Genomic DNA, 20,808 nt, shown 5'->3' with positions numbered 1-20,808 from the left:
TAGGACAGAAGTGATGGTATGTGACTGCTGAGGCTGGATTACAAAACATTATGGCTTCTGCCTTGGTCTCTCTGGGATCACTTATCAGATGCTGTGTCATGGGGACACTCCAGTGGCCTTATGCACAGGTCCATCCAGTGAAAAACTGACGTCTCCTTTCAGCAGTCATATGCGTGAACCATTTGGGGGTAGATCCTCCAGCCCAAGACAAGCCTTCAGATAACTACAGCCTTGGCCTACATCTTGACTGTAATCTGAGACCAAGATAGAACCACCCAGCCAAGGCAGGCCCATATGGGGCAATAAATGTTTGTTGTTTTAAGCTGTTAAACTTTGGGGTGATTGTTAGGCAACAACAGGATACTAATATACTCTCTGACATAGATCACTGACTACGAGATGTTTTACATTTTGCTGTAACAGGAGGAAACTACCAAAGCCAGGGCTCAGCCCAAGGCTTCTCAGAGCACGTGCCGCTGGAGCTGAGCGCCACGGAGGAAATGAAGTTAGGACTAGGCACACCTTGGCCTGGCGGAGCGGTAAGGTGCGTCGTCTGCAGCATCCATTTTAGCGTTAAAGTCTCCCAGGCACACACCTGCGAGGAGCGGGCACAACGGAAGCGGAGGAAGGGCAGCGACACCGGCGCCCCGGGGCCGCCTCGGCGCCTGCGCAGTGCGCTCCTCGCGCTCCCAGGTGGCGCCGTTGCGCGCCGAGTCATCGATCGCAAGTCCCTGAGCGGCCTGGCTCGGCGCAGGCGGCCAGCCGCGGGGCGGGCTCCAGAGGGCGCCCTCAAGAGAGGGGCCGGCAGCGCAGCCGCCGTGGCGGGGCCTTCTCACCGCTACATCTCAGCACCCCTCCAGCTCCGGTAGCTGTCGCTCCGGGGCCGCCGTCAGCGTCTCGCCTCCGGGGCCCGGCCCTTGGGCCCTGCCACCGCCGCCGCCATCGCCATGAAGCTGCGGGTGCGGCTTCAGAAGAGGACCTGGCCGCTGGAGATGTCGGACACGGAGCCGACGCTGGGGCAGCTGCGTGCCCACCTGAGCCAGGCCCTGCTGCCCACCTGGGGGTACAGGTGAGCGGCCGCGGCGGGGAGCCGGGCGGAGCGGACGTGGAGCGCCTCGGGCTCGGGGAGGCGTGCCGGGGGCGCGGGCCCAGACGTCACGTGAGGCGGGCGGTGAGCGGCGCGGCGCGGTTCGCGCGCCCCTGGTTCTGTGACGCGCCGAGGCCCGGCGGTGAGCGGACGCTGCGGTCCCGGCTCGCGGAGGACATGGCCCAGCGTGGCTCAGGCTCCGTTCCCCTCCAGGGTGAGCCGTCGCTTCCGTTTTTACAGCAAAAGAACCCAGGAATAGGTTAGCACGCAAAGTTGTCCCGTCCGTTAAAATGTTAAGGTCGGAAATTATGGGTTTGGTTTGGGGTAAACCTCTCCAGGGTCTCAGGGATTTGAAATTCACCGACTCCAGCCGACAGCTGTTTGCGTGTGAAAGTTCGAAAGTACTAGAAGGAGTTAGCTCTCGGCCCTCCGTCCGAGGCCGCCCGTAACTTGTACCGTAGCTGCGAGGCTGCAGTGGTCTTAAGACTTTTTTGAGTGTTTACGGTCCATGTGCCACTGCAGAGTTTTACAAAATACACCCTGTTGGCACGGTTCGAATCATGTTATTTTCCTGGGCGAGATGTTACTTTTTGCTAAAACAATGGCAAACGTCTGGCTTTATGATGACAGCTCTGGAGAGCTTGCAGTTTGGGGTCAGTGACGTTGAGAAGCAAAGGATCAAATTCTGTTATTCATTTTATGGGACTGCAGATGAGGCTGCTTTGTTTCCACAGAGGGTTATTTTCCGAGGACAGTAATCGGAGTAGAGGGACAAAAGTAGGGGTGGTCCTTTTCAAATACTGAGCTAGCGAATTTCGAATTTGTGTTAAGAAAATATTTTTAAAAAAGGATGTTCGTTAGGATTTTTTAGGTGAACTCTTAAAAAGAAAGCCTTTCTGTTCGTTAAGTAGCTCCTTTTATAAGACTTTTACAAACTTTCATTTTATTTTTAAGGAATTCAGTAAAATGAAGCCATATTATGAAATTCTCACTCTTTCATATTTCAGGTTAAGGCATTATTACGTTAAAAGTAAGCCTGATTTTTTTCCAAATTAAGAAAAAAAAACGAGGTATTGACATAACTCCTTTTAAATGTTATGTTAAGTGGCATACTTATTATTTCTTGTGTTAAACTTCGTGTTTTGCATGCTGGCGTCCTTACCCCACCAGTTTTTCAAAATTAACTTCTCTTTTTAAGGGATTTTCATCTGTGTGTGTTTACATTTTATTATTTTTTAATGAGGCTGGACAGTCTTGAAAGATGGGAAACCCAGTATGACTCTTTGTTTATCCAAGAGCCCGTTAGTTTCTCTTTCAGGTTTGTTTTTACAATGAAGGCTGGTTAACTGGAAGGAATGTGTAAGCTTCAGCTTGTGAAAGTAAATGCATTCGTCTGAAAGTATGTTCATTTTATAATAAATGGTCTGTTTTAAAATGTGTCTATATGATATCATTATTTTTAAAATGTCTTTGCCGAGCAAATGTATCTGGGGTTGCCATAAAATATTTTTTTTTCAAAAGGCCTGGAGTTTCTGGGATGGCGTTTCCTGATGAACTTTAAAGTCCCTCCCCCACCCCCACAATTTCAGAAAACAACTATTTTTTAAAGCCTCTCCTGGAAAACAGTATATTACCTTAGAAATAGCTTTTTTCTTTTTCTATAGAGGAAGGAAGCATAACATTTTTATTAAGCAGTTTTTTACCTTTTCTACAAATAGATATTTGAATGAACATCGTATTAATAAAACAACCTTTTGCTGTGACAAATGATCCATAAACACATAGTTCATTTGAGGTGTTTTTTTTTTTTCCTGCCAGAGTTGGGGTAGTGGTTTACTGGGCAGCTGACAGATTCCAGCATTTATCAAAGCATTGGAAAACAAGCAAGCTACTTATTTTCTAATATGCAGGAGTAGTTTCTAAAACTTCAGTAATTTCTCAACCAAAGACACTCAGATTGGTAAGAAAAAAATGTATTTACATGTGAAAGAAAAAAGTTATTTCAGGCTCATTTGAAAAATGCAGCATTGTAAGAAAGAATAAACAGAATGATTTTCAATGGACTTTATCCTTTAACTTTTCAAAAAAAAGTTAATGAAGTTACCCTTGATGAGTGTAAAGGTCTTATAAAATGTTCTACAATGATTTATTAATTAGTCTTCACCACTATGGTGAAATGATGGTTATTCATTCAAGGTCGGGTAATCTGTGATGCAGAAAGGATGGGAATTTATTGCTTCAGGATAATTTGAGTTCTTAGCTTGTTTACTGATGAGTTTTTGACTTTGTGCTGTCTTTCATATAAAAGACATCATAGAAGAGTGAACTTGTACTTATCAGGAGGGATTTGTACTTAGTCATTTATATACACTAGTCTAACTTTTTGTGATTATGAATATTCATTTAGGACGTGGATCTAGTATTTTGGAACCAACATAAGCTTACAGCCCTGTAAGGACATTGAATAGGTACCCCTGATTTCAGTCTCATCTTGATCGTCCCAACTAATGTTGGTTGCATTTATTCCACAAATACTTTTTTTTTCTGAGAGGTAGTATAATTGGTTTATTTTTCATAGTGGAAAGTTAGTAGATTTTTAAAATGCATATATTCCTTTTTTTTTTTTTTAGGTTTAAAACAAACTTTAAAAAAAATTTATTTTTCATTTAGAGTTAACATTTAATACTTTTATTTGCCAAGTGCTGCAGATACAGTTTTGAGCTAGACAGACAAGATACCTGATCTTATGAAACTTAAGTTCTAGCGTGGGGGTGGGGAAGGGAGATAGTATATTTTCAAATAGTAGTGTTAAACAAAAATAAAACATGAGAATAGGATAGAGTGGTGGAGCCTGGGTGGAAGGCATCTCTGAAGAGGTGACGTTTGAGTTGAGCCCTGAACGATGAGAAAGAGTCAGTCACTTGAAGATCTGGAAGAGTAAATGCAGAGGCCCAAAGGCTGCAGTGAAGTTGATCTATTTTGAGGACAGAAAGCTCATGTGAGTAGAGAGGACAGCCAGTGAGAGGATGGATGGTATAAGATGGATGAGGTAGAAGTGGGTCAGGGTCAAATGTGGGACTTTGGAGGCCATGTTAAAGATTCTATTCCAAGTTCATATAGAAGCTATTGAAGGATTTTCCAGGAGAGAAATGACGTGATGTAATTTGTATTTTTAAAAGACTACATTTCATTGAATTTCAGTTGCTGTCACTCTTGAGGCACGTTGTTATATGTAACACTAAAGGAAACAATGCTGTTAAATAAGCTGTGATATGTCATTGATTTTAATAAGCATCTGTGTTTCAAAGATGTCAAAATAAAAAAGTATGTGTCTTAAGATTGAGAAAAATATGGACTAATGATAGAGAATTACTGTATCCTATCCCCACCCTAGGATTTTAGCTATTAGAAATCTATAATTTATGCATTCGATGATAAGAACAAATAATTTTGATAGTTTTTCCAAAACTTTGGCTTCCTTCATATTTTTGTTTTGTTTTCAGTAGTTCTTCTAGGGTCATACCATACACCTTATATGTTCCAAATGTATTGTTAAGGATAATGGTAATAGGTAGCTCTTACCATCCTTATCCGTCTTTCTTGGCAGTTCTGATACCCGGTTTGCAATTACATTGAACAACAAGGATGCCCTCACTGGAGATGAAGAGACCTTGGCTTCATATGGGATTGTTTCTGGGGACTTGATATGTTTGATTCTTGAAGATGCCATTCCAGCACCTAACTTACCTTCATCCACAGATTCAGATCATTCCTCACTCCAGAATAATGACCAACCCTCTTTGGCCGCCAGCTCCATTCAGCCCAGCATACAAGAAGAACAGTGGAGTGATTCATTCCAAGGAGAGGCAGCCCAATCTGATGTCTGGAATGATGACAGTATGGTGGGTATTAATATCAAGATAAGATATGGGTAGTGGTTAACTCACAATGAACACCTCGATTGAATTCTGTACCAGTCAGGGTAATTATCATCAGTGGATTGCAGATTATATTCTTGTAGAAAAAAGAATTTTTTTTTTAACTGCAAAATGCCTGGATCAATATTGGGCTGGCATTCTGAATAACCCAGTTTTAACTATTTATTATTTTGTTCAAACACTCCTTCAGATAAATTATCCCTCAGCTTCTATTGTTGCTTTTAAGCTTACATTCCCAGCTGTACCCCTCTGGTCTACTCTACTTGTTAAGGCTATGTCTAGTCCTCTTATTTCTAAATGATTCGCAGTAAATTTATACTTGGATTTGAAAAATTATTACCTCAGATTGTATTTTCCAACATAAATTTGAAAATATGTGCACTGATGTTCTCTTCTTCCCAAATCAGCCACCCTCTTTGCCTGTTAATAGTACTACTGTTTTTCTGAGCTTAAAACCTTGGAGTGAGTTTTGACCCCTTATACCGAGTTCTTCAACAAGCCCTGACAGTTTTTCCTTTCCATTCCAGGCTTTCAGTGTCTGTTCTTCAGTCTCCTTTCGAGGTTCATCTTCCTGCATGTTTTTGGTTATGCTGTCCCCTTGCTCTTTAGTTACTCTGTGTCATAGTTATACTTGTGCTCAAATTTTTGAATTAAAAAAGACCAAATATCTCTAGTTCAACCCTGTCATGGTACAGAGGAAAATGTCTGTCCTTTTATACCTGGTGTTTAAGGCTTTCTGAGAAGTTGCCCCACAACCTTTGCAGGGCTAGTTTCTGTTCTTCCCTCTGGTAAACTATGTTCTGTCAGATCAGACTCCTTATCGTTTTCCCTCCACCAGCCAGTATATTCACATGCTTGCATGTGCACATACACACGCTACCTAGTGACTGCTTACACCTTTGCTTTTGTTGTCCACCCAACCTGTAACCCACTACTTTTCTTCCCTCTCCTGTCTGTATCTCTACCCATCTTCCAAGGCCTTGCCAACCATAGCCCAATAATTTTCTTTAATTTCTCTTTATTATCTTGATTGCCTTGTAAACACCTCATTTATTATTCTGCCTTTTGATTTCTTATATGGCACAAGTGATCGCTTTTCTTACTTAATTTATTAATACCAATATATGCGCTATCTTGTTAATTGTTTTGTGTGTTGTATACTTATCACTTCCAATTTTCTTTTGTAGGCTTGAAACATAAGTATTCATTTTGCCTAATGTGTTATTAAGTATAGATATTAAGAAAATACTTTTTAACAGGTTGGTAAATTATGAAAATCTTCTGTGTCCAGATTTTTAGTACTAGTATCCAGAGAGATTAAGCAAGTTAAAAAAAGCTTTTATAAAGCTCAAAGTATTATGATTGTTTTTTAGAAATTATTATATATTTCTGTGTTTCTGTTTCATAGAAGTAATCTAGGGAATGAATAAGAATATTTAGCCATGTAATTAAATTACATTTCTGAATCTCTTTTTGCTGATAGATTCAGAGATTCTGATAGAAGGGCCTGTTCTCTTCTGTGTACTATTAAAATTGTCCAATAAATGGAACTTTTCATAGTACATGTGATATTTACTTTACTAGTTTCCTTTTGGAATATTTCAAGACAATAATATTGCCTTAAGTTAGTAATTTAAGTTCTAAAAGCATGTTATTTTATATTCTAAGACTTGTATAGGGTGACTGTAAAATCTTAGTGAAGAAACTTAACTTGAAATCTCATAAATAATGCTTTAAGTACTTGAAAAAGTAGGATCTTCTAATTAAATGTAGAATGGAGCATTAGGAAAGGAAATTAGATGGGTAAAACTTGAAACAATAGGAAAATTTTACTGTTGTAGTTAAGTGTAAATTTTTTATTTCATTGTATTGGGAATTCATTTAGTGTCTGTTGGATCTTTAATGCAAAACAGAAATAACACAGCATCAGACCCTAACATTAGCTCCACACTGCATCTTAGTCATTTGTTTCAGTTGTTTGTAAATGACATATGACAAAGGATCCATTCAGAGACGTGGTGCTGAACTTTTTTTTTTTCCATTTCCACACTTGTGAAGAATAAGATAAACATTCATATCAGAATGGCTCAGAGAATGTCAGTTCTCATGGACCGGGAGTAGGTTTGATAAACTCACCAGGGGATTCTGATATCTTCCTCTTATGTCATTATCGGTTTAGGACAACCTAAACCAATAATGACATAAGAGGAAGATAACAGAATTTTTTTCCACGTGTATTCTCTTCGACACAACTGTCAGTATGTAGTAAAAGGCCAAGAGTTAGGCACAATCGAGAGGTAAGAAGCACAGAGCCTGTTTACTTTATAATTTAGTTAGGTGTTAAGTGGTTTTAATAAGTAGTTTCTATTTGTTCAGAATATGAGGGACCCTCCTTTTTAGGTGGTGTGAATTGTTAATGGCCTCTAGGTTTTAACAAGTGAATTTGGATCTTTTCCATAAGCCATCAGGCTTAGGTACTCAGAGATTTTGGCAGAACAACCTCATGCACCCTTACAGTCTTCCACCCTTTGACTCAGATGATGTAATTTTAATTTCCTTTGCCTTTTCTTTAATGGAAATATGAACTTAAAAGAGAAACACGTGCTTTGCATTAAGAGTTGAGCACATGCTTAGGAAATAAGCTTTCTGAGCAAAATTAATATAGGTAATTTAGTCTTATTGAAGCAGTGTATTATGTCTAAAAGCCCTGACCTGTGAGTCCGGTGATTTTTGGTTCATTTCAAATTTTTATTAGCTGGTAACCTTGATTGTTATTTAATCTGAGTCACAGCATGTATAAAAAGGTGACATCATCTGTCTTGCCTATTTTATAGCATTTTTGTATGGTACAAATGAGAAAACTCTGAAAGCAAAACATGAAATTTTAAGATATTATCCTTTAGCATTTGTTCAACAAACATTTATTGAGTACCTACTATGTACCGGGTACTGTACTAGGGTTATATAACTGGGTGACATGGAGTCTGTTCCTTCCTAAGTTGTGCTCATGGTAGGATTTAGACGTCTAATTAGGAAATTACAATACAATGTTATGAAGTGCGGTAATAAAGACTTGCGCAAGGCAGAGTGGTAGTCTCGTGTTACCTCTGTGAAAGAGATGGGAACCGGTAGGAGGTGGATGTGGTACAGAATCGGGTCAGGTGATGAAGGCCTTGTATGCTAAGGAGTTTGGATTTTATTGTGGGCCTGCATTTCTTAGTGTGTCCTCTATGAAAAACTTGTTTCATGAGATTGTAAGTAAGTGTTGCAGGGATGTTGAGTGTTGAAGGAGGATAGTGTTTCCTGGTTAAATGTTATGCACACTTAGTATTATTATTGGACTTCTTAGAGCTTTATAATGCCAAAATGTATTTCGTGAACATGGAGGGTAAGGTTAGGTGGCTGTAGCATGTAGAATTTTCCAAATTTATTTCCTCGTAGACCTGTTTTTTTCCTAAGAACATCTAGGCTCGCATTCCAAGGCAAAGTTTGGGGAAATTCTGCTGTCTGCATCAGGGAAATACTGGCAAGTTTTAAGCTGGGACATAGGATATAATTGGATTCTTAATGGTCCAGAAACTCTGGCAGCAGTGTGTGGGATGTATTAGAAGACCTGAAAGTGGAGTCAGGAATACCTGGGGAGGCTGTTGCTAGAAGTCAGGAGATAAATGAATCCGAAGTGCCATGCAAGTAGGAAGGGGAAGATTTTAGAGATATTTAGAAGATAGAGTCAGTGGAACTTTGAAATATGATCAGATTAGGGGTGGAGTTTAGTAAGGTAGAGGGAGAAGTCTAAGATTTTCAGGTTTTTGGTATATCGGTCAGAATGAACGGAGATAAGGAATTCAGGATGGAGGAGGAGATTGCGAGGTCGTTTACGTAGGAGGGCTCACTTTAATGTGTCTCATTTCTGAACCCAATAATGTGCTTTGGCTTTGAGCACTGATCTCAGTTCACTTTAAGATACAAAATATACTATGTAAAAGTAAAAGTCTATTTAATGAATTCATTATTTTGTTATCCTTTTCAGTCAGGGCCTAGTCAGAATTTTGAAGCTGAGTCAATTCAAGATGTTGTGGATGTGGAAGGAGGCACAGGTTTCTGTCCCTCAGAACCAATGCTCTGCAGTGAATCGGTGGAAGGGCAGGTGCCCCATTCGTTAGAGACCCTGTATCAGTCAGCTGACTGTTCTAATCCCAACGATGCCTTGATAGTATCGCTACATCTTCTCATGTTGGAGTCGGGCTACATACCTCAGGTAAGACTATAAGCAGAAGACATCTTGTTAGGGTTTAACTTTCCCATTGGGAAAGGAGGTGTCTCAATAAATTTCACTAGGGTGTTGTATATTCTAGACTTCCCTGTTAAATGTGATGTACTGAACATAGCGATGGGCATACAGTAGGCAGTCAGTAAGTGCTCCCTTCTTTTCCTTTTTTTTTTTCCTACATTTGTTTTGTCAGTTTTTAGTTAATATTATAGAAGTAGTGACAGCTCTGGTTTAAAAAGAAGGCAAAAGATTATATATGAAAATATGTAGATAAAATATGGTCAGTGGATGTGGATTGCGCTTGACTAGACAGATGGGTCGCTGGGTTATTTTTTTATGTTAATGGCTCTATGAATTGCCAGTAAATAAGATTCGGTTAGGAAGATGGACATTGTTCTTATGCTGTAGTTGCTTACCTTCATTCATTCGTTATCCATTTGATGAGTAACTACCAATGTCAGGTACAATGCTTTGCCTCTGCTCTCAGGTTGCTTATAGCCCAGGAGTAGGAGAGAGACAATTATACTATATTGGTTAAATTCTAGGAGACACTTATACATATATAAGTTGCCAGAGATTCACAGAGAACATTTATAGTTGAATTTCTCAAACTTTAATGTGCACAAGAATGGGAATCTTATTAAAATGCAGATTCTAATTTAATAAATTTAGGGCAGAGCCTGAGATTCTGCATACTCCCACAGAACAGTGATGCCACTGTGGACCACATTATGAGTAATGTAGAGTAATCAGTGATGATCGAACACCTGCAGCATGCCATGTACTGAGCCAGGAATTAGGATATAAAGACAGTCCTCTTCCTCAGGGAGTCCATCAGTGTGGGAGGGAAAGAAGTAAAAAAATTACACTGTATTATGATAAATAATGTATTAGAAGTATGTAACAATAGCAATATGAACAGAATGTTAGGTGATAAAAGGGAATGACAAACAATTTTTTTTGAAAAAGACTTCACAAAGAAAGTGATAGTTGAGCTAGGATCTTGAATAATGGTAGGGTTTTGCTAGGCAGAGAAGTGAGTATTTGAAGAGAGAAATCGGTCCCTATATTTTATTTTATTTATTTAAACAAAATTCTGAGGAAGTGTAATGTCACATAATGTAACATTTTTTCTATCAAAATTTTAGTAATAGTAATATTAATGACTTAATAGATTTTATTAAGGGGTCTGTATGGAATGCTTATTTCTAGACAAGTTAGGGTCTTCCTGGATTTTAATCTTTTTGAGAATAATACCTTTCTTTATTATTTGTTTCCTTTTCATTCCCCAGGGGACCGAAGCCAAAGCTATGTCTATGCCAGAGAACTGGAAGTCGGGTGGTGTGTATAAGCTGCAGTACACGCATCCACTCTGCGAGGGTGGCTCTGCTGCTCTCACCTGTGTGCCTTTGGGAAACCTAATTGTCATAAATGGTAATTGGATAGCATAGTCATGGCTGTTAGTTTATGAACACTTACATGTTTCTCTCCAAGTATTTTATAGCCACTTTATTGATTGGCTATCATGAAATAGTTATGAGTCTTTCTCAACTTTGTTTAATCCCTAGACCACTGACAACATGAGTTCGAAAGGTTAGAATATGGGGTTGATGTTGAGGCCGCAGCCTGTACTCTTGGGGCAGCATTACTCTTTGACTACCTTAACCTTGTAATATTTTTGTTCCAGAGGAATTATGATAATAGGAGTGAGGTGAGTTTATCACATATGAACTCTTTGAAGAATATTTTTTCTTTCTTTATGATGTGGATGGCTTTTTTTATTTTTTTAACCAAGGTCTCAAACTGAGAGATGGTGAGGGGTGAGATTGAGCTGGGTCACTTTTTATTGTTTGGCACCTCTGAACAATGTAAAAGCGCATAGAGACACTGCTAAGGGTCCTGAGTGAGACCTTAGTGTGTGTTTTATCTTCCCACCCCGCAAAAGTCACTCTGAATAGTTTGTTTTCCTAGTTCTCTTTCATATTAAGAAATTTCAGCGGGATAGCAATACATCCCATTTTTGTATTTCATTTTAGCTCAGATGCCACCTACAGGTCCATACCAGTGGTCTATGGAACAGTTTCATGATCACCCATTTTGGAGGTCCATTTGAGTGACTAGAATCTTTCATTTTTGTTCCATTTTGATTTTTGAGGTTTGTCCTTCAGATAGGACGGTATTTTTCATTTTTCATTTTTCAATTCAGCTCATCTTTTGCATAGCAAAGGCACACACTTGGTTGTGCTTTAGCTCATGTTCCGCAGCTACTAGTTTCTGCCGAGATGAAAGCAAGGAGGCCCTGTCTCCATTTAAACCTCGAGCAGCAACATGTTTGTGTGTTTCATATATTGAGGTTCCTTATAAGATTTTGTTTGAAAAATATTTTTTCTGCTAAAATTTTTATTTTGAAAGCCACTGACTTAAATACTGTCTTGATCTTTGAAATGAAAGAGAGTTTTAGGTCCCTTATTATGTAATTTATGCTATTTCCTTCCAATCACTGGATTCTTTGAAATGTTAAAGTCTCAAAATTTCTGCTTTCACACCTTTGGCGGTATTCCACATTTGTCAAAATGTGACAATCTGATGGCACGAGGACCTAGCAATGTCTCTTCAACAATTCATGACAATTAGCAAATGAAACTTTGGTTGGGCATTCTTTTACACTGAGCATCAACAGGTTCTGCTTTCATCTAACCATTTTGCTACGTCACATAACTCGCTAGGTTGATGTTATCAAAAAGTAAATGCAAAGTTGTAATTTTTGCCTCAGTTTCTTACAAAAGCTCTTTTACAACATGTGTATAATAACCTCTGTTTACTAGTTTCAGGATACAAAGAGAATGGCTGCTAAATGTCCTGTGATTTTTTAGTTTCCGATATTTTTTCCTTTACTCTTCTTAGCAAATCAGCTACATGCAGACTTTTGTGGCAGACAGCCATTCCGGGCTTGGTTCTTTGAAAAGGAGCAGTGTGTCATTAAATCTTCCCTTCACCAAAGACATCCAGCTCACTGCACATGTGCAGTAAACACATCACTGGTTCTTTCATGGAATGAGATGAAGTGCACCTTTGTGTACATGATTGAAATTGAACTCTGGTGATGTCAAGAATATTAGTCTTTTGGGTCTACAGAGAAATGATGCTGTGAAAACTAGCAGGATTTGTTTAATAAACAAGGGAAGACTCATTGCCAAGGGTTAAATGAAAAATAAATGGGGTTTGTCGCGACATCATTAGAAATAATGATTTTATTGTGTTTAAGTGTTTCCTTGTTGCATATCTTTCAATTCCTAAGAAACTGCTCTTGGTGATACTTAGTGGATTTTATATCATGGTGCTTAGTATAGTTTTTAAAGTTGATGTTTTTAAAATGATTTTAAATTCATTCAATGGCAGGTTTATACTTGCTGTGAGGGAAGGAAATAAGCATAGAGCAGTTTGTTTTGTATAATGTGCCTTTCATGTATTAGGGGCAAGGAAATACAATCTCATACTGAAAAATGCAGGCAATTGAAGTGACAAAAAATTTCATCATCTTTCCTTTGCTTATTTAACAGCTACACTAAAAATCAACAATGAGATTAGAAGTGTGAAAAGATTGCAGCTCCTGCCAGAATCTTTTATTTGCAAAGAGGAACCAGGTAATATCACATTTAACAGTTGGGATGAAGCTCCAAGAGGTTCACTTTTTTTAAGAACTGAATCACATTTCTGAATGAGATTAAAGCAAATTCAAGAAAATGTTGCAGAGTTTGTTTCTTTTCTCTTTTTCTTAGGGTCTTAGAATGCTGGATTATATTTATACTGCCATTATGTAATGGCAGTAGTATGCAATTCATTGTACACTATTGATGCATCATAATTTCAGAATCTTTGTGGATTTCTCTAGCATTGTATTTAAGCAATATAGAGAGCATCTGTGGTTTGCGGAAGGCATACAGTGCGGCTTCATTATTGAATATGTTTGCTTACACCTTTGTTAATTTGATTGCTATTTGATGCACGTTGGAAGTATACCAAAAGCTTACATTCTAGGCATGGTTTTTCTTATATTAGTAAAAATAAAGAAGACAAGTTTTCCTTTTTATTTTTTTCAGTTAAACCCAAAGGGCGAGAGGCAGTCAAAGGAGAATAGATGAGGTGGAGAGGGAACTGACATCTTTAAGTTTTTTTTGTACTTTTACAGATGTTATTCCATTTCATCTTCATAGTAAACTTCAGAGAGTTTTAAAATCCAGATGGAGAATGATGTGGTCTGGTGGGGAGATGGCATTTAAAGCAGTGTCTTTTAAGGGAGCACCACCTAGATCTAGATCTTTGCTTTGAAGACCTGGAGACTTGTTAGTTCCCAGGGGAGATCAAGCCTTGAGAGACTGACATGAAATAAAACAAAGGAAAAGGAGACATCAGAATACAGCTGACCTTTGAACAACAGAGGGATTGGGGGGCATGGACCCCCGACGCAGTCAAAAAACCATGCATACTTTTGACTCTCCCCAAACTTAACTACAGTTGTCCCTCAGTATCCGGGGGATTGGTTCCAGGACCCCCTATGGTTACCAAAATCCACTGACGCTCAAGTCCCTTTTATAAAATCATGTAGAACAATGTGTACAGTCTGCTCTCGCATTCACAGATTCCCACCTGCGGATCAAAAACAGTATTTTGGATCTGCTTTTGGTCGAATTCAAGGGGTACAGAGAGCCAATTGTGTATTTGTTGACAAAAATCTGCATATAAGTGGACATGTGCAGTTCAAATTTGTGTTGTTCAAGGGGCAACTATACATTTTTATAATGATCTCTGAACAATTAATGGCATGCTAGACCAGTGTTTCTTAACCTTTTTTTCATTATCAGTCCTCTTAACGAGCCTTCATACACATTTTTCCTCCTTAATCGTTCTCCACATGAAAATTTAATACTATTGACATACTGTATACTTAATTGTATACTCTGGCCCTTTAGAGAGGCACAAACCAATGTAATAACTAGGATTTTTTTTTTTTGCTCTCCAAGAACCAATTTTGCCCTGTTGGGGGTAATATTGCCCCTGTTGAGAATGCCTGACCTCTACTGATAAATCTGCAAAGATGGTCTTTAGGACCAGAACATCTTGAGATTCCTTGGCTACAGCACTACATTCATCTGCACATTAGGGAGGGCCTTGCTGTGGGAGTAGGAATAGTGTACACTCTGTAACAGTAGAGGTTGTCGTGTCCATTTTATAGATCAGGAAATAGGTCTAGAGGAAATTAAATTACTTCAAGGTCACAGAGTTAATGATAGAATTTAAGATTAGAATAGACTTGACTCCTAAGCATATTTTTTAAAACAACTTTTATAGGAATGTAGCTTAGATTCATATTCTTTATCTGCTTTCTGTGGAAAGTAAAAATGAGAGGAAGAAAGTTAATACAGTTATAGTACAAGTTTATGGACTATATTGAATATTTTTAATATAGCACTTTTTATGATGGGTAGGAATATGCTGTTCATTTGACAGATCATTTTAATTTAATTATAGTACCTAGTATGTACTAGGTACTGTTATTTATCCATTTATTTGTAAGTTTCTATTTACTTTTATATTTTATAATAGGTCACTGAAGGAAAAAAAATTTTTAAATCAATTTTTACACTTGAAATAAGGCCATTAACCAAATTGATTTTTAAATATCTTGAAATCTGATTTCAACTCAAGATTGTAGTTCATGCAACAAAGATTTAGACTTTAGCTGCACATCTTATTCATTATTAATCAAGTTATAATGAGTTTTGTTATAGCGAAATGCATAGAGGCAGAGTGGGGAGGGAGTGAGCATAAACTGATTGTCTATGGATATATGCTGGGCACTTTAAATTTTAACCACTCTTTGGTGCAGTGGTGATGTCTCCTTTAAACAGGTGAGCAAACAGGTGCGATCAGAGGGTTCAAGGTTATGTACTTGGTAAATACATAATAAAACTGAATTTCCCACTTCGGGTACAATTTGACAGTGCTTCCTATGCTGTAATGTACATGTGAATCACCTGGGAATCTTATTAAAATGCAGATTCTGGCTGAGTAGGCCTGTGGTTAGTCCTGAGATTCAGTATTTCTAAACATTTTTCAGGTGATGTCAGTTGTGGTGATCCATGGACCACACACTTAGATCAACAATGTAGTGGCTAACATGAGTGCTTTGAAGTCAGACTTAGGTTTGTACCCAGGTCTGTCACTATCAGGCCTTGGATGGGCTCTTTAAACCTTTTCTGTTTGCAAAGTAGGAGTAATAGTATTGATCTTGAAGAGAGAACCGATTCTGAAGGAAGCTTGAGAAATGCTTGGCACAGTTGCTGTTACGTAGTCATTGTGTGATAAACACTATTCTACTAGGATCTAAGCTCCACAAGAGCAGTTCTTCACTGTGCCCTGGTGCCCAGATGTGTAGATGCTCAGTAAACTTGGTTGTGTGTGCGAATCTCACACCACAGTGTTTTCTCCTATAATTGTAACCTAGGAGCTATGTACGTTAGGGACAGCTCTATTAATTTGCTATGGGATTTTTAGCTTTATGTCTAAGATATAGTTCTCAGAGTCACACTATACCTCTTTTACTAGAGACTTTGGTTCGTGTCTATGTAGGAATTATCTGTGAAAATTTACCACTTTGATTTGGTTTGGCAGAAGTAGAGGACACCATTTCAAATTTCTCCACTTGATTTTGTGTTTTGATTTTGCATTTTAAAAAATATTCTAGCGGAAAATGTAGCCAAGATATACAAAGATCTTCAGAAGCTCTCTCGCCTCTTCAAAGACCAGCTGGTGTATCCTCTTCTGGCTTTTACCCGGCAAGGTGAGAGATGATAAATTATCACAGGTCGTGTGGCTAGAAAGAATTATAAATTTACGTACTCTGCTTGTGACTCTGACTGACATATGACTCTTCTCTCTTTTCTCTTAGTGAAATTCTGCTCTTCAAGTCTAAGTTTAAATATTAATTCCTTAAATGTTATTCACTTCCTCTTTGTATTTCCACAGCATTTTATACATATCTTTATTATAACACCTTTTTCAGTGTATCATAATATTTGTCGATAGTGATTTCTCTCCAGTTAAGGTTATGAATACCTTGAAAGCAGGGAATATTTTTATTCACTTTTGTATTCTCTGGCCTAGCACAAGGTCTGGCCCGTAGTAGGTGTTCAGTAAATACATAAGTAAATGATGTATAGCTTGTAAATTTGGTCTTTTTTTTTAAACAATATTTATTGGGATTCTACGTTAGGTACTTTGGATGTTTCCACATGCAATCTTATTTAATGCTAATCACTTTGAAGTGGATTTTATTCTCATTTTATAGATGATGAAACTAATTCATTGAGGTTTATAATTCATTCAAGATCTTTGTGTTAGTCAGCTTTCTCTTTTTTGTATTGCAGTAAAAATACTTAAAAATCACAGTTACTTAAAGCGAACATTTATTTCTCACTCATGTACATGTTGCGTGTGGGTTAGCTTTGGCTGAAGGAGTTGTTTTTATCCAGGACATGCTTTTCTGTGGCAGGGGGACCTGAGGGCCAGTGGCCCAACCATGTGTTGGTTCTTAAAGCTTTTGCTCGGAAATGATGTGCCGTTTTCACTCAATTTCATTGGACAAAACAAGTCAAAATGGGCCAAGCCTGACGGTAGTGGGGTGAAGTTTAATTATAGGGTAGAAAATGATTGAGAATCATAATCTACCACCATCCTTTAGCTGGTAAGTAATTTCAGACACATACAAATGGATACGTGGCTTTTATTTGCTGTCTGTGTGTAGAGGAATAATATTCTAGGTCTCAAGTTGCATGGTGCCCAGGCTGTTATTACTGTAGTCTTCTTTAGTTTGTAGTGAGGGAAGAGAACAATATGAATTCTAAAACTCATTATTAGATTTTGATTATCTTTGCTCGTGGAGAATAGTATCATGTATTCAGTGGAGCTAGTAAAGAATAATTTTTACTTGACTTTGGAATATATTACTATTCTTGGTATTGTTTCTGAATTTATCTACTTCCCTTTCTTTAGCCTGCTTAATAGTAATTGCTAACACTGAGTATTGTGTGTCAAACATTGTTCTCAGCACTCTATGTATTAACACACTTAATTTTCAACTTAGTGAGGTAGGTAATATTATTAACTCATTTTTCAGATAAGGAAATTGAGTTGAATTTAAATAACTTGTCCAAAGACACAGCTAATAAGTGGCAGTATTATGAGTCAGTTATAAAAGCTATGAATCATCCATTTTCTGTAGTTGAGTAGAAAAATTTTTATTACATTGAATATTGCTCGAAACAAAAGAAGCCATTGGCTAGTATAAGAAATTCTCAGTTATTTATTTGGTTTGTATTAAAAAGTATTTGTCTCTCTACTAAAACATAAAGGGAGTAAGGGGCTTAGAGCTAGTAGTGGTAATATAGTTGACCTGTGGTTAAGTTTGTCGTAGATGATGTATGCTTGGGTAATCGAGACTATCATCTGATTTGTTACCTCTCTAGAAAGGAACAAGTTGGAAACTTTTGATCTGTGGGGAAAGCCGATGTTCTTTACTCAGTGCTACCTCTTTTCGTTTTCCTTTTAGCTCTGAACCTACCGGATGTGTTTGGGTTGGTAGTCCTTCCACTGGAGCTGAAACTACGGATCTTCCGGCTTTTGGATGTCCGTTCTGTCCTGTCTTTGTCTGCAGTTTGTCACGACCTCTTTATTGCATCAAATGACCAGCTTCTGTGGAGGTGTTTATATCTGCGGGATTTTCGAGGTGATTTTCTTAATATGTTAATAAGAAAAGGGCTTTCTTATTGAGGTCTTAATTACTCAGCTTGCCAAAAACTTTTAATTGTAGGCTTTTTTTTAAAGAGTTGCAGATAATCCTAATCAGTAGCCTTGTTGTAAAGAGATTCTAAGCTTCATAAACCTTTGCCATGTGCCGAAGGCACTCCTTGTTCATTTTTGAGTTCTCTGCAACACACAGCCCCTTGACAGAGTAGACTTCCAGGCTTCCAGGATAGAAAGATGGAAGTGAGGCAGGTTTCTTCTCTCTATAGACCATCCTCAGAGCCTGACTTAGAAATCGCTACTTTTCTAACTACTTCCATGGTTGTGATCAGTGTACACGTTACATTGAGAGAGTCCTCCCCTGCAGCATGTTGCTGTGGAAGCTGTATTTTTTGTATGGCCATGTTTAGGGTGACATGGTTATCGTGGCAGCAGTGATGACAGTGGTCAAGTCAGCTTGACCTCCAGTAATGACATTCAAAGGTTGTAACCCAGCTTAGTGTGACATGAGACTTGGGGTTAGAAACAACTGACACACCTAGATGAAATTGAGGGGAGAAGCTAGAGCATGGGACAGTTAGTACAAGGAGAGAGCAGCCATGTAGCCCTCTGTATCCCTGAGAGAGTCGCTGCATTGCATAACCACGTAGCACAGACACTGATGACTGCCCTCAGCCATCCAGGGGGGTCTGAGTTAGTTGCAAGTACAAATGATAACAGTGTATGTTAAACAAATGATTCATGTTCCTTTTGTACTCAGTGAAGAAGCTTCAGTTTTCTTAGGACAAAAGCAAACCTGCTGTTGAATACTGGATGAATGAAGCATTTTTAAATCTTTATTTTTTTGTTTTTCCTTCATAGATGGTTCTGTCAGAGTTCGAGACACAGATTGGAAAGAAGTAGGTGTTTTTAAATATCAAGGCTAATGTTCATAGCACAGAAATAAGTAGCGAATTAATACATTATGGGCATATTTTCCCTTTTATTATGATGTGATGGAAGTCTGTTTTCATTAAATTTATTGCTAATTTTCAGTAAATGAAAATGTTTTCAACTTTGGAGTCAGTCCTTATTTTCTTGTAATTACACAGGAAAAAAAATCTTAACACAATGATTGTTTTTCACCTTCATATGAAACATTCTTCCTTCTTCTGTTGCCAAAATTTTTAAGTGTGTTGTTTTTGTGCCAGAGGAGTCTTCAGCTGTTCAGCTAGTTAGAATAGTACATTATGAAAAGAATACATGATGTATTTTACTTGCAGATGCCTACTATAAAAGACATTGGTGGGAATAGGACTAGAGAGTAAAATTCAATGAGTCTTCAAATATGTATAAAACATGTTCCATCTTCTAAAATAGGCATTATTTTTTGTTTAAATTGAGATCCATTGGGACATAATTGAAGTGAGAAAATGAATTTAAGTGACACCCCCACCCCAATACTTTATATGTCGTGGCATGATGTTTTCAACGGATGTTTCCGTTTTCCCCTTTTAAAAAAGGCCAACGGAAAGTCGCACATCAGCGTGAGCGCTCTGGGTTGCAGTCGCTCAGTTATCCCTCCTTTGGGTTTGCCGTTACTCCCAGTCGGCGTGATTGCTCAGTCGCAGTGTAGTTAAAGGGTAGACTTCGTTCAGTATTGTGCTCAGAGGAACGACCTTAGTCATGCACAAAGAAACTGGTGCAAGTTCTCTTCCGTGCACTGGTCTGTCTGCCTTGATAGTGGGGGGTTGGGGGGCTGGGGGCGGGAGGAAAGTATAGATCTATACAATGAAAGCGAATCAGAACTTTGGGGTGACATCTCAGTCACTTATCAGATCCTGTTCTTGTGTTTTTTTATAGCTGTACAGGAAGAGGCACAAACAAAGAAAAGAAGCTCAGAAAGGGCGGCATGGGATGTTCCTGCCGTCGTCACCCCACCCCATTCCCTTCTATCCCAACCCCTTGCATCCCAGGCCTTTTCCTCCCAGCTCCCTCCTTCCTCCAGGAATTATCGGTGGTGAATATGATGAAAGACTAACACTTCCCTATGTTGGAGACCCAATCAGTTCACTCTTTCCTGGGCCTGGGGAGGCACCCGGCCAGTTCCCTCCACTCAGACCACGTTTTGATCCAATTGGCCCACTTCCAGGACCTAACCCCATCCTGCCAGGGCGTGGTGGTCCAAATGACAGATTCCCCTTAAGGCCCAGCAGGGGTCGGCCAACTGACAGCCGCCTCCCATTCATGTGATTGATTTGTGATCTCACTTCTGGAGCTTATTTGCTTTTGTGTTTTAAAACTACAGATATCATCTTGGGGTGCTCATCTCCAGTGTTCTCTGATTGTGGTGGTGAAAATGTACTCACGGAAGCCTTTCTGTAGAGATTTAAAGCTCCAGGGGTTGGTATGACCCAAAGGGTCCTACATGATAAGGTTGGCTACTGACTTCCCCTCTCTGAATTCTCTAGAATGAAGGTTGTTCACTGATAATGTTCTGCACCAGATTAAAAAAAATTAAGTGTAAATTACATGCCAGTCTTGACTTTTATTACAGAAAGCTATATAATAAATATTCAGAACAGCTTTACATTACTTGGACATTTCAGAATGATCAGAGAACCTATTCAGTCTCATCCGATTGTTCCAGGGGATTATTTTTATTTTTTAATGGCACCCATTCTTCAAGTGAAATAGTTTGCAGAAGCCTGATTTATAAAATGAGTAAAAGA

The 20,808-nt window shown here is 38.7% G+C and overlaps 1 protein-coding gene across 3 annotated transcripts; it reads left to right on the top strand.

Moving 5' to 3' along the window:
• Positions 1-741: 741 nt before the first annotated feature.
• On the top strand, positions 742-20,607 carry FBXO7 (F-box protein 7). Of its 3 annotated transcripts, none has more exons than XM_039877856.1 (9): positions 742-1,069; positions 4,695-4,989; positions 9,056-9,283; positions 10,588-10,729; positions 12,856-12,939; positions 16,041-16,136; positions 17,904-18,080; positions 18,959-18,996; positions 19,940-20,607. In XM_039877856.1, the coding sequence occupies exons 1-9, from the start codon at positions 948-950 to the stop codon at positions 20,327-20,329; spliced, it is 1,572 nt and encodes a 523-aa protein (XP_039733790.1). In that variant the 5' UTR covers positions 742-947; the 3' UTR covers positions 20,330-20,607. The 3 variants fall into 3 exon arrangements, with proteins under 3 accessions (XP_039733790.1, XP_039733792.1, XP_039733791.1); XM_039877858.1 differs by lacking the exon at positions 742-1,069 and adding an exon at positions 1,159-1,301 and having other exon boundaries at positions 4,847-4,989; XM_039877857.1 differs by lacking the exon at positions 742-1,069 and adding an exon at positions 1,250-1,346 and having other exon boundaries at positions 4,847-4,989.
• The last annotated feature ends 201 nt before the right edge of the window (positions 20,608-20,808 follow it).

The sequence above is a fragment of the Pteropus medius genome, unplaced genomic scaffold (assembly GCF_902729225.1).
Source record: "Pteropus medius unplaced genomic scaffold, Ma_sr-lr_union100, whole genome shotgun sequence".
NCBI classification, from domain to species: domain Eukaryota; kingdom Metazoa; phylum Chordata; class Mammalia; order Chiroptera; family Pteropodidae; genus Pteropus; species Pteropus medius.
This window is presented reverse-complemented; position numbering and strand designations above follow the sequence as displayed.

Bases quoted from the DNA above. Each gene is read 5' to 3' on its own strand.
- FBXO7 (XM_039877856.1), top strand. From the start codon at position 948: ATGAAGCTGCGGGTGCGGCTTCAGAAGAGGACCTGGCCGCTGGAGATG. The intron at 10,730-12,855 runs GTAATTGGATAG...CTTATTTAACAG, and splicing joins AAACCTAATTGTCATAAATG to CTACACTAAAAATCAACAAT. The intron at 12,940-16,040 runs GTAATATCACAT...AAAATATTCTAG, and splicing joins TATTTGCAAAGAGGAACCAG to CGGAAAATGTAGCCAAGATA.